The sequence below is a fragment of the Carassius auratus genome, chromosome 1 (genome assembly GCF_003368295.1).
Source record: "Carassius auratus strain Wakin chromosome 1, ASM336829v1, whole genome shotgun sequence".
Classification (NCBI taxonomy): domain Eukaryota; kingdom Metazoa; phylum Chordata; class Actinopteri; order Cypriniformes; family Cyprinidae; genus Carassius; species Carassius auratus.
In genome coordinates, this window is record NC_039243.1 from 32253011 (window position 1) to 32267359 (window position 14349).

At 37.6% G+C, this 14349-nt stretch overlaps 1 protein-coding gene across 3 annotated transcripts in view; it reads right to left on the bottom strand.

Moving 5' to 3' along the window:
• Window positions 1-937: 937 nt before the first annotated feature.
• Window positions 938-14349, bottom strand: part of LOC113107870 (F-box/WD repeat-containing protein 7-like) — a 103664-nt gene continuing 90252 nt past the window's right edge. For 2 of the 3 annotated variants that reach the window (XM_026270680.1, XM_026270689.1), the window contains exons 8-11: window positions 7614-7795; window positions 6556-6781; window positions 5218-5428; window positions 2647-2915 (exon numbers count right to left, since the gene is read on the bottom strand). In XM_026270680.1, the coding sequence (XP_026126465.1) occupies window positions 2647-2915; window positions 5218-5428; window positions 6556-6781; window positions 7614-7795 (888 nt within the window). Of the gene's footprint in view, window positions 2916-5217; window positions 5429-6555; window positions 6782-7613; window positions 7796-14349 lie in introns of all 3 variants that reach the window. The other variant, XM_026270671.1, reaches the window with a different exon arrangement.

Genomic DNA, 14349 nt, shown 5'->3' on the forward strand with positions numbered 1-14349 from the left:
GGGATCTGTTAACTTCGTCTTACAAGCTTTTTTTAAGAGTAAAAATAACTTCAGTTTCAGTCTCTTTCAATAAAAAAAGCATTTTACGAATTATGTTTCATGGTTCATGAGCGCTGAACGGCTGCTGACGCCCTGGAGCTCCCAAAACGTTAAAGTACATTTTTAAATAGACGTTATCTTTATTAATAAAACACATATTTGAAGTCTTAACAAGAACATTCTTGTCTAAAAATCTCTTTAAACTATTATTTATCAAATTAAAGCAGATTTGAGCATCAGTATCGCACTCTTATCAGCCAATCAGATTCAAAGACCAGAAAGGAATGCATGTAATAAAATGTGTTTTTTTTTTAAATATATATCTTATTTGTAGATTATATTTTCAGAGTTTTATTTTTAAATCATCATTATGGTGGTTAGTATCCAGAAATCTTCCCACAGTATTTTTTTTAAGTGCATAGAGCATAATAAACAAGCTACAGTATGACTTTTTTTTCTCCATTACCCATTATTGACTTGTAGTGTTGAGTTTTCAAGCAGGCGGTGAACATCCTTCAGCTTTAGGCAGGATGATTCTGCAATAGATCGAGAGAAACACATCATCCCTCGACTTTCAAACCTTTGCTTAAGTCTAAGAGCTCATACTTACATTCTCTTGAGAAGAGATGTCACCCTGTCTAGAAGACTTGAGAAGCTATTCTGCCTTCTTTTAATGAATATCACATTAAGCCCCATGGATGCACTGCCTTTTTCTTAAGCAGAAAAAACTATAGAAGCTTTATTGGACACATGAGACACTTTCACACACACTGAGAAACACAGACAACCAAAATCGTTGAAATGAACAAAGAAAAAACCCACATTTTATTGCACTTAAGTTATAAGAAAATAAAATTTCTAAATGAATCAAACAAATACACAATCCCTTTAAGGTTTCTTTTTTTTATCTGTCTGTTATGCCAGACAGTTTACACAAACTGAAAAATAAAACAAAACAGCTCCAACATCTGATTTCTCAAACCAGATTATAAATTAAACGGGGGGAAAAAAAAAACAGGTGAAAGAACAAGATTGTTTTTCCTTTAATATACAGTGTTAAACCACTTTCACAGTTCAGCTTGAGTTGTGTGACTTGGAGGATGAGACGAATCGTTTGGCTACGGATGAGTTATGTCTGGAGTTATGACCATTCAGAAAAACAAAAACGAAGCAAAACAAAACCCATGAGAGCGTCACCAACAGAAGCAGGCGAGCTCTAGCACTTAAGATGTAATCAGATGTGCATCTCTGTACACGAAGACCACCTTTTTCTTCGGTAACTTTACGTCGGTTCCAACAATCTCGGGATTCTTTTTCGTCGAAGCATACATTTCAAGGATGACAGAGGTTTTGTCTCAAGGAATGTGTGAATAATTTGCTCAACACACACCTGCACACACACACACACACACACACACACACACACACCCAGTCGTGCTCGCAAAATAGTTTTTATTCGTCCGGCGTTTCATCTCAGCAGACAAACCCGTCTCTGTCAGACATTCTCCCTCCTCTACGCCTCGTAGAGGCACATTTGGCTCAAGTTTCAGTGGCAAAAAAGCTGTTTTTTTCAATATCTTGCTTTTGTTGGTACGTTTGTTTGTGGCGTTTTTATCAGTTCAAACTCCACAAGTCACTTTTGTTTAGAATGTCGTCTGGGACTAAAACGTCACAGCCAGTTAAAGATCCACTTTAGTTTTCTTTGAGTCTAGCAGCATAAAATCCAGTTTGGCCACTGGGATGGACAGTACTGGAGGGGGGGGGGGCATTTTCCCAGGAGCTTATGGGAAAACATTCCCAGTTCCCGCAGAGCACCAGCACTGATGAGCTAATGAGAACAGAACGGTTGAAAAACATAATGAACGCAGGTCATCTCCGAATCCAGAGAGAGTACTGAATAGCAAAAAAAAAATTATAATTACAAAATAAAATCCCATAAAGGTGTGAAACAGCAGAGTGGGTTTAGCTTAATACTGAAACCTGTTGTTTGCAACAGAGGGAGGATTGTGAAACAAACAAACAAAAAGATCTGAACTTGAAAAGAAAGCACAAAACTTTAATTCACAGCTGTTGACGCGAAACCAAGATTGTGAAGGAAAAAGAAACGGATACAAAATAAAAATTCAACGCATGAGGAGGATTGGGATATTTGGCGTGTGCTGAGGTTGATGAGGACTGACAAAATTGGCTTCCTTTCTCTCTCTTGAATCACTCCCACAGTACAAAGCTCTGATCTTTCTCCATTAAAGTTACTTTTGTGTACACTGTGTATCACTCCGTGTCCGTCTCATGTATACAGTGTCGACTGTTTGGTTCAAAAAACTAAAACAAATGTTTGTACATAAGTGTGTGAACTTCAGTCAGGCTTGAGCGAACAAGTCTCTGCGAGGTCGCCTTGAGTGATCGGAAAAGGGACTTCCCAAGTCCTTCTTTGTCAGTTTCCTTCCCAGAATGCTGTGAGCGTGTGCACCTCGGAAGGTGAACGGGACTGTGGCTGCAGTCGTGGACCGTGGCACGACAGGGAGATGGAGATGCCATGAGTGATCGGTCCTGGCGCAGCAGGCTGCTCCCGGTTTTCCAAACGAGTGCCGTCGAAGCCCACCTCCATCACTTCATGTCCACGTCGAAGTCCAGCACCAGGAGCTTGGTTTCCTCCGTGCCGTTACGGCTGCCCACTGCACAAACCAGTTTAGTATTGGATGCACGGATCCGCCAGACCACGCCGCCGCTGCCGCCGCTCTCCAGTGTGACCAGATTACGGATGAACTCGCCCGTACGAAGATCCCACAACTTCACCGTACCGTCATCAGAGCTGGTGATGACAAAATTCTTGTTGAACTGCAGACAGGTTACTGCACTCTGGTGCTTGTGGGGACCTGAGAGCGAGATAAAGGAAATCAGACATGCATCACTTGTAAAGAAGTGCAACTCAACAAGATTGAATATATGCGTTTTCAAATCTTGGTAGGCAGCGATTCTCACTATTAACTAGTCGCTTATCGACTGTTTATCAGTACATTCAAAACACTTATTAATGCATGAGCATATTAATCCTAAACACCATGAATAAACTATGAATAAGCAGCACATTAGGGGTTAAGAGAGTTAATAGTGAGACTTGGTCCCCAAACTAAAGAGTGAACAAATATATATATATAGTGTATATATTTAAAAGCCAATTAAAATGATAAGATGAGTTCACTTTGATACTAATAATAACTAATAATCTTTTGCTGGGCTTTGAAGAACACTTATTTTGACATGTTGACTAACATACTAAAGCAAAACGGTAAAATACCGTTATTCTATATTAAAACGGTAAAATACCACTATTATATATTAAAACGGTAAAATACAGTTATTAAAACGGTAAAATACAGTTATTATATATTAAAACGGTAAAATACAGTTATTATATATTAAAACGGTAAAATACCGTTATTCTATATTAAAACGGTAAAATACTGTTATTCTATATTAAAATTAAAATAGATTGCTAATGTGTAATAAATGCATTTAAATACACCACACACATATTTTACTTTACCATAAATGCTTCTCTGTATATTCAAGTAACTTCAAGTAACTATGAAGTTAAATTTACGATAACTCGTTATTTTAGAGAACTCTTATCTAGAATGCATATTAACTAGAACATTTTCTGTTTATTAGTACTTATAAAGCACATATTAATGCATTATTCTGCATGTGCATATTTTAAATGACTTTATCTTAAACCCTACACCTAAACTTACGAATTATTAATAAACAGCCGATTAGCATGTTATTGACTTCAGAGTTAGTTAATAGTGAGAACCTTAAAGTGTGGCCACTACAGCACCATCACATGCAAATACACAAAATTAATCGTGATATCAAACATCTAGACCTCACGAGCGAATGCAAACTAAAAATCTCCATTTCAAAGGCACGGATTCTTTCATGAACACCCATTAGCCGAGCGCTAAAGTCAACTGTGTGAATGTAAATGAGAAGGCCGCTCGCTATTGATGTGCAAGACACTACACAGAGTGCCACAATAGTCCCTTTTCTTTAATGAGAGAGTCTGTGTGTTTGAGCATTGGCACTTCAGAGCACCGCGGCCGAGCTGAGCATCTTGTCTGGGGTCAAATGTGTGTGTTTTTGTGTATTATGGCAAACGAGAGTCATTAGGTGATAACAGGAAATGCTCAACAACCCAATTAAATGGCCTACAAACTGGTATATGGTCCAACCCCTCCTTTAGTACCCTCTGGGCACCCCAAACGAGTCCTTTCATCACATCAGCCATCCCACAGAGAGAGGCTGGTAATCATGATAAATACATCTTTGGAAACCCAAATGCATTTGAGGTGGAAATGTAAAAAAAAAAAAAAAAGATTTTTCATCTAAAATGGGTATTGTTTTGTTTTATGCTTTAAGTGCTTGAGGCACATAAGATATTCATTTAAGACTTCAAATGTGAAATTTAAAACTGGAAAGCACTTTATCAAGTTACTATAAGCTGATTACTGATTCCATGAGCTGATCTTCAAATTATTTTCTTATTATTTTCGTCTTTTTTTGTTTTCAAGTACAAATATCTAAACAAATCGATATAAATTTACTTGAGAAGCAAAATTTAATTCCCGTTTTCTGGAACATTATCAGTGTTGTTAGTTTTTGCTTAAAAAAAGATAAATAAAAAATCTTAATTCAAAGGGAAAACCAGATGACTTTTTATGCACCACTGGCAGATGTTTTTTATGTAAAGAAAGAAAAAAAACTTCATTTAAAAATTTTTCAGAAAACAAGACTGATCTGAAGTCAAGTAAATGTATAGTAATTCTTCTATATGCATGGGAAAACAAGTCAAAAATACAGTAAAATATATATATATATATATATATATATATATATATATATTTTTTTTTTTTTTTGCATTGTGAAGCTCTTAAAAGAACTGTACACACCCAAAAATGCCAAATGTAAAAAAATTATAATAATTTAGTGATGCATCAAAATTAATAATTTTTTTCATATATCTACTGTTCAAAATGGTTTTCAGGCTCCACAAAAGTAAAAAAATATATATAAAAGTCTACGAAAGGACTTTCATTAAAAAATATTAAAAAAAGAAGTGATTTCATGGTGATTTTTCAATCTCTGATCCACTTTATAAGTCTTCGCTCTGCTCACCTTGCAGTGTCTGTAGGCACTGGCCGGTCTTGATGTCCCAGATCTTGACGGTGGAGTCTGCGTTTCCGGAGACCAGGATGTTATCTTTGAGCTCCATGCCGCTGGTGAGAGACTGATGACCTGTGAGCGTGTGAATACAGTTTCCAGTCTCTACATCCCACACCCGGATCGACGTGTCCAACGAACCGCTCACCACATGGATGCCGTCAAACTGTAGGAGGAGATAATTAATAAATGGCATGTTATATAAGACAATGACTGTGGCTAAACACTCAGTTATTCTCTGTCTAGAATAAAAGCCAAGAACAATTCAATAAAAGCTGTACTGTGTACCACAGGGATCTGATTCGCTTCACAATGAGATGCAGCACAAGCTGAATTACACATATCTCCGTTCTATTGTTATTGTATTAAACGCCACTATGTTTGATTGAATTCTTCTAATGTAATTACAGCAAAGCTCTTACAATTATGGATATATGAACAAATCAGGACTAATGCGGATTAGTACTGGGCCAATGACAAGTCGATTGTCCAACAAATAACAAAAAATCTTGTTTAAAAGCTTTGACCAAATAAATCTTGTAATCATGATGGTTTTCTACATGGTTTTGAATCACTTTCTACAAAAGTTAAACTTGATGACTTACAATGATTGGAAAGAACTGACAAAGCACTTTTCTTAGACCTTTAATGCATGTGTGCACATATATATATTATTTTTTTTCATGGAATGTAATTTTTCACCTATTGTTTATTTTTTATTCCTAAAGTTTGTGGTGGGCTGTAGCATGTGACATTTTACAATCTGAACTAATCTTACAGTGTCAAATTATCTAATATTTTATTTCCAATGTTTCTGCACATTACTTTGGAGGCCAAATGTTTTTCAAACATTTATAATATTTTTTTAACAAAAAACCCTGAAATTAAAGATACAAAAAAGTATTGTATTGTATTGCATTCATTGAATTTATGAACAGCATTTTAAATGCACTTTTGAACGAGTGTAATGTTACGGTTTATGATGGCAATTATACATTAAAAATGCTAATTTGTGCAGATCCTATTAGCACCTAATAGCACTCAGAGTCACTGAAGAAGGTGGCTCATATAAACTTAGTAGAATGGGTCATGAAATCTTTTTAAAAGAATAGACAGAATGATTCACGCTCCTTTAAAACAGTGCTTTAGAAATCCCTTTCCTTACTGATCAAGAATTAACAGAGCAGTGACCCACAGAGAGAAAGAAGGCTAAAGTGGCTTGATTCTTTCTGTTGCTTTAAAAGACTAATTAATCTGTGTGTCAGGGGGAAGGACGTAAACGTCTCTGTTTACCTGTAGGGAGTAGACTCTGTTGGTGTGACCCTGGAGTGTGTGTAGACAGGTCTCTGTTTCAGGATCCCACACTTTCACCATGAAGTCGTAGGCTCCGCTGACCACCCTACGGCCGTCATACTGTACGCAGCGAACGGCCGCCACGTGACCCATGAGCACGTGCAAACACTGACCCGTCTCAATGTCCCAAACCCGTAGCGTGGCGTCCCGGGAACCACTCACCACCCTGAGAGAGAAAAACAACTTGCTTTACTTCTCAACAGCTTAAAGTAGCATGCTTGCATTAAAAGTTTCATACAACAGTTTAAATTATTTCTTTCTCAACTTATAATGTAAGAATGCAATCAAGCATTAATATAGCAGTCTGTGACAGTTGCACCTTCAAGGCTTGTGTTTGCTTATAATATTACATAAATCAAAGGGAAAACATTGCATGCTTACAAAACCAGAACCTTGGGACATGGGTTTGATAAATATATTTTTTAAATGAGCAAAATGAACATTAAAATGGATGCTGGTGATGCAAAGAGCAACAAACAGAAACTACTATTGTTGTTGCTCAATGAAGCCGGAGGTCACTGCACAAAATAAGCAATCATGCACGGCACAAAGGGAATATATGCACACCAATAGACCCAGAGGCACTCAATCGTGTGCTTCACAACAGAGTATAAAGAAGCAATGCATCTCAACTGTATGTGAATAATCAAAGAAGATCCACTCTGCACAGTTAATGTGTGCAGCTGAAACCAGATGGGAACTGTGTGCTGTGCCCATAATCCTGCATTGTGTGCTGCTATTAAATATGATCTAATATACAGTACTTTATATAATAACTGAAAGTAAGTGAACTCATTCATGGTAGTTATTTATCCAAATTTGATTCTACATCAGCGATCCACTTTCAGTTTATTTCAACCAAACATATTTAAATTCATACCACTATCAACAATATTGAACTTAATATTAATATCAAATAATAGTCCATTTCTAGCAGTGGTGTAATCTACATGCATCTGGCTGTAAAGTGGCTTGGGTTGGAAGGTGGTAGATGTTACCTTTTCTCATGCAAGTGCATACAGCGCACTGTTGAGGTATGACCGTACAGCGTGTGGATACATTCTCCCGTCTCTGCATTCCAGACCTTCAGCGTTCGGTCTGTGGAGCCACTGATAATGATGTTGTCTCGCATTTGAGAGGACCAGACCCCGCCGGTGTGGCCAACTAACGTCCGTAAACACTGGTGAAAAAGAGAGAACAAATACAAGGGTAAATCATCTGAAATACATTGACACATATCTAAACTACTTTGCGACTCCTACTGTTTCTCCTCTTCTCAAGAAACCTTCACTTGATGTTCATCATTTTAATAATTTTCGACCTATTTCGACTCTTCCTTTTATTACCAAAGTCTTGGAAAAAACTGTGCTTATTCAACTACAGTCTTTTCTTAGCTCAGAACAGTTTTTTTGAAAACTTTCAGTCTGGTTTTAAGTCTCTGCACAGCACTGAGTCTGCTTTATTACAGATCTTTAAATGATACACTTTTAGCGACTGACTCTGGCGACTCTGTGATCCTAGTACTTTAAGACCTAAACTTAGATTTTGATACAGCTGATCATAATATTCTCTTATCCTGTCTACAATGTTATGTGGGCATCTAGGGAACTCTCCCTAATTGGTTTAAATAAAATGTAACTAATATACGTTTTTCTGTCAGACTGGGTAACTTTTCTTTGTTGCCAGCTCAACTTTCTTGTGGAGTGCCACAGGGTTCAATCCTCGGACCTGTTCTCTTTTCCCTGTATTTACTTTCTTTGAGCTCTATTTTCAGAAAGCATGGCATATCATTTCACAGCATATCCAAATTAATCTAGCCCTGAATCACAATAAACCTACTGCTATGAAATATCTTTCCGCGTGCATAGTTGAAGTAAAAATGTGGTTCTCTCACAACTTTCAACAACTGAATGAATCTAAAACCAAGGTCATAGACTTTGGTCCCCATGAAAACTCTGGGAGTAGAAGTATTGACCTAGACTACCTTGCTCCCCTTTCTTCATGCTATGTTAAGAATTTAGGCAAGTTTTGGGATTGTAGCCCAAATTTGACAAACAAATAAATGCGGTGATTAGCTCTTGTTTTTTTCAGTTAAGTCTTCTCTCCAAGATTAAACCTTAAAATTAAACCTAGACTGCTAGATAGGTCATAACTGCTTTAAAATAAAAATAAAATGTTTATGTTCTGCATTCTATTTGTTGTGAGCTTGTGTTATTAATATGTGATCTGCCCAATGCTTTTGTTTTATGTATTGTTCAACACTTTGGTCAGCCATGCATGCTGTTTTTAAATGTGCTTTATAAATAAAACAACTTGAAACTACAAGAAAAAGATTGCATATTAATTCCCCAATGCCAGCACTAATTATAAGCACTCGGATCCATCACTTTGACCTTTACCCAAGACAACTTCTGCTTATCAACATACATCAAATAACTCTACAGTCTGTTCAAAGAAGCATTAATGAAAAAAAAAACACTCTTGATTTCATATGATATATTACATATTGATCAGCACGATGAGAGAATTCCATTAGAATAATCCATAAAGCTAAGGGCCATTTCCTCTAAATATAATTAAGCCAAATTCAATTTAACTTCAGATTCAAACACTGAATCAAAGGTGCTTTTGGTCAATTTTGTCGTTTTATGAGGCAAGTGGAAAGCGTCACAAGTGTCAAAGGTGGTTTAACCTCTGAACCATGACCGATAAAAGCATGGGTGATAAACCCAGGAGATGGGAAAGAGTAATTCATAATGCAGCTGCTCCTATTTCCGTCTCCATCTGGATCATGATCAACTGTAATGCATCATTAATCTTTAGAAGCGGTGACCAAAGCTCCAAAAAACTCAAAAGGCTTTCGAGCGTTTTAACACGTCTTGCTTTGTTCCATCCCTGCATGTGGCGGTTGATGGAACAAAAGAGGAAATCAAATCAATTAACAGTCATTTCAAACCATTACTGTACTAGCAAAAATTACAAATTGGATGGTAAAAGAAAGGGTTAAAAGCAGAAAGGCTCTACAAGGGGACTGGAAGAACAACAGGGATGTCATCTCTGAACAATCAGTGTTAAAACGTGCCCAAAGACTATTTCTTATCATCTTGTGATCAAAAGCTACTCCACTCATGTTTGAAGTGTCCAAGACGTGCCAGAGAGAAATGGGAGGGGGTTTAATCATGAATATTAATGTACTTCTTACTGCATTATGCATGAGGTGTTGTGTTCCATAATGAGTATGTGTTACTAAGGCGATGGATCTTTCCCATGGAATGCCGAGGTGGTTTAAATAATGCTGGCGAGCACGGCAAACGTTCAGGCCGTGTTCTCAGGCGATTACAGCCTGCTCAGGCTGTGTCTGGAAGAGGACCTTTGAAACCAAATGGCTTAGGTGTCTGTTTATCTGCCTGTTCAAAACCCATAAAAGAGCAAGTCTATGGCACCCATGAGGCATGGAGATTAGCATTCCGTTTGAGTATCTGGTGGGAAACGTTTGAAGCCAAGGATCGAGGTTTAAATTCCTTCCAAATTCCATTGATTTTACAGTCCACATCTAATCTTAGGCAAGAAAATACTGTGCAAATTCTGGCCAGGGTGGTGTAAAGTACCAGTGCTCGTTTTGTTTATTCTTCTTCCAAAAATTCATATTGTGCATGTGGTCGCATTTCAACCCCTTTGTTAATGTTTAGAAAGCCACTGTATCTCTGATTGGGCGGGATTGGCAGACCAATTAATGTCTCAGATGGCGAGCAGACTGTTTTGAGCAGCTGTTTCCATTGCCAACTCTCCTATTTTCATACCAAAAATGTCCTCTGCCATCTGGAAGAGCGCTGCTATTAAAGCTTTTCATTATCAAACCACTGACTACAATGTTTTGTGGGAACTGTAGTTTGAAGAACATCTGTGTGTTAAATACAGTAAAGCTGTTGAGTCTGGGCTCTGTAAAGGAGTTAAAGAAGGGTATACAAGGTAAACAAAGCAAATTATAGTGTGCCATAACGACGGAATGGTTCTCATGAGCACAAAACGTCTTCTAGGGCCAATAAATTGCTGATGGATATTTGCATAAGTAGATTGGTAAACAGAGTCTAGTGAGAACAAACCCTTGTAATGCCGTCACTAGCATATTACATCACTTAACCAAATTGGTACCAAGCCTTATGGGAAAGACAGACCATTCAAAAAGACATCTGAGGTCTGACCAAAGTTGATTATAAAAATAGGGATGCACAATATTATCGGAACATCAATTGGCTGATAAAGGCTTAAAACACAAATATCGGTATGCGACCGATATGATGCCGATATGCCCTGCCGATAAAACTAATAACAGACAATAACATACAAATTGTTTATAATCTCTGCACAGGGGAGACTTGATGTTGTCCCAATCAATTTACATATACTTAACGGGGTTGTCAAGACCATCAGGCCTCAAGAGGTTTTTTGCTGATTCAACATCATTTAGATATATTTTGTATAATATATGATTTGCAGGATCAGCACAAGGCACCAATCTCCGGCTGGGTGTGTTTGTTTCTCTGATGCAGAAGTGGATGGAGGGTTTGAGCAGGAGTGCTGCAGTCTGCATGTCAAGGAGTTGGTGGTCAGCCAAAGGTGCAGTCTGAGTCATGGCTGGAGAGAAGGAGGGGGAGGAGAGAGTCGCAGGAAATTAAAAGCGGAATAGAGAAGCGAAAATTAGGGGAGAAAGCGTGAAATGGAGCCAAAGGCTTTAGGATGACTGAAAGATGTGATGAAAGGAGAAGTAAACAGGAGGATGGATGCCGAAGGGCTTTCTTCACAGTATGAGCAATCGTATATACTCATACTCTCCCCCTGTGACCTCCTGGCTCTTCTCTACAGTACGTCCCTCTCACACTCAGGCCATAAACATCTCCAGAAAAGGTGACCCAAAAGAGCTGCTTTCCAACATCACATTAACAGTCTCATGGACTTTCAGACTTAAAACTATCAAATCTAAACCCAGGGTGTCACACATTTCATACTTAACCCTAATCCTGAAAAAGCTTGGTGATTTCCCACTGTACATTTGCAAACACCGGGTTAACGTTCTTATGTGAATATTCATGAGGGCACAGCATGCACGTCACTGCTTTAATACTTGCTAGATCGTCTGTGCTAATAAATCTGCTCGTCATCTTAAATCTTCTGAAATATCGTATAAACATAACGCAGTTGCTACTTTATTCTAGTCTTTTTAGTCTGAAACTAAATGGTACAACAAGCTCATGAATATTTAATGACATAAGCATTGATGATGTTTATGATCAGTTTCCAACTGTAACTCTCTAGCAGTATTTCTTCCAAACTTTTCCGAGCTATCCATCTATAAAGATATTAGAGATTGTATAGAGAAAATTAAGGAACTAAATATTCTATAATACAGCATTTCTCTTGACTTTTAAGCATTATATTAATTTCCATGACTTTTCCAGGCCTGGAAAACACACTTTTGAAAGAAGTGCAATATAAACAGTGACGGTTCTAAATCAAGTTGATTTATAATAATAATTATTATTATAACTACTATGCTAAAAATTAATCCTAAAAAACTCTTTTGATGTGCAAAGATATCATATTTATTACATTAGAGATCATATATAAAAGAGAAAAATGTTAACCAAATAAATCTTTCATAAAAAAAAACATTTCCATTAATAGCAGAATTTTCGGTGATTTCGTTAATTTCCCTTAACTTTCCAAACCTGGAAATCACACTTCTGTCAGAGCAGGTTTCCCTTTCAAAACTGCAAGTAAGAAACACTAAGCACAGTGAAAAAAAGCCTGTTAGTTCTATTTTTAAAGCATCCACATAAGCTTTTGTGGACACCAAGACTTTCCACGCCACTCATCACCACACAGGTGAAAGGAACTGTGGGTAAATCCTTTCGACACATCTCAGAGAAGAAAGATTAAAGACGTCTCAGCCCAGGGCTGCTTGTGATGTGACAGAAGAGAAAGATGTTGGCCAAGTGTCACTGAAAACTAAGATGTCAGGCATGACCGTCCAGAGGAAACCTCCATTGCTTCATAGTGCTGGTGAACGTCTCTGAAGTTTTAGCATGAATCCTTTTCGACTGCGAATGAGTCCGACAGCTCCCAGTGAGATAAATATAATCTGTGAGTTGGTGCAAATCTCAAAAACACCTCAACTATTTCCCAGCTAATCTGAGCGGTGTCGTTTTTGATGGTCATGCATGGAGACAACATTGACTATAGAAGCCACGATTTTTAACTAGATGCTAATTCAAAACAACTCATCTCTTTGCTTATGTTTCAGACACATTTCATCCCTCATCAGACCCTTATCGTGCTTGTACACATCCTCAAGCATGGCACGCATTCAAATGAGCCGGATGCTGAGTTAGAGCCTAATCTTCCCGCAAAATCACTTTCCTATTACACACAGCATGAGGCCCATTCATGTTCTATGGAAGGAGGCCAGTAATAGCATTATCATTGCTAGTGCAGGAGAAGATGGTCTGTAATCCAAGACACGCCCATCTGATCTAGATCTACTGTTCATATCAGGTGTGGCTCAGACATAACTACTTATTTTCCTGTCTGGATAATGATAGAGGAGTGCACTATAAAACTAACAATACAGAGATATAAATTTGTCTACCAGTATACATTAACTAATTATGCTAGTGTTCCTGTGAAAAAAAAAAAAACTAAAAATAATATTTTTTTTTCTTTCCATATAGCACCTTTCTGTATCTCAAGAATGCTTATAAAAGTATGTAAGTATGTATGTAATGGCAAGAAAACACGTCTTGTGAATTATCTTCACATGCAAGGTTCATGACTCTTATGGGCAGATTCTTAAGTTAAAAATTATAACCAGTTTGCGTGAAGAGTGGAAAAGTACTTCTCTGTGATTTCTTGAAGCTCATGCTTCATAAATAGTTAAACTAATAATTTCCGAGAACTAAAAAAAATCTAATTATTTAAATTATTATCGTTCAAAAAGAAAACAGCCAAAACGACTGCTTTTTAATGTGCATAAAAGGAATCTCTTTAATTAAACAGCTACTTTTAGCAACGCCCCAAGTTGTTCATGATTCACTTCTACAGAAAGAGGGAACCACTCCATGATGGCAGTGGTGCCAGCTCTTAATAAACATCATCTATTACTGGAAAAGCTGTTAATCTGGTCTCAGATCAGCAGTGAAGGGCATCTTCGTACCTACACAGAAAGAAACCTGCTGCTTCCAACAGATGGACTGCAGCAAATAGCCCTTTTGGTCAGAAATGTCTTTGCTTGTGAAAAGGAAGCAAAAGGTTTTAATCCATATACTCAAAACGGTCTCCAATAAAATGAGTGAAAACAGCAAATGGTGTTTTAATGAGAACGGAGAACTATTCTCTCACTATGACATTCTTTGGCTGGCTTTATCCTCAGACAATATCAGAGCAAAGAACGGAGAGGAACTTGAACAATGAGACATCGAACCAAAATAACAAAGAGAAAGCACACAATGTCATTCTTCAGGTCAAACTAGGTTTGTGAGTGAGTATGTGTGTACATGGGGGGGTTGGTGATTTTACAAATCCACGACCCATGACCCACAGGAGCTTATTTATCTAGATCTGTTATCGATTCCAACCCGAGAAGGTTTAGTCTCAGAGGATGAGTATCTGTCCGTGAGCTCCTGGGGTTTACAGCACTTAAATGGTGAACTGAAGTGTAGCGAGAGGAAGAAGTAAACA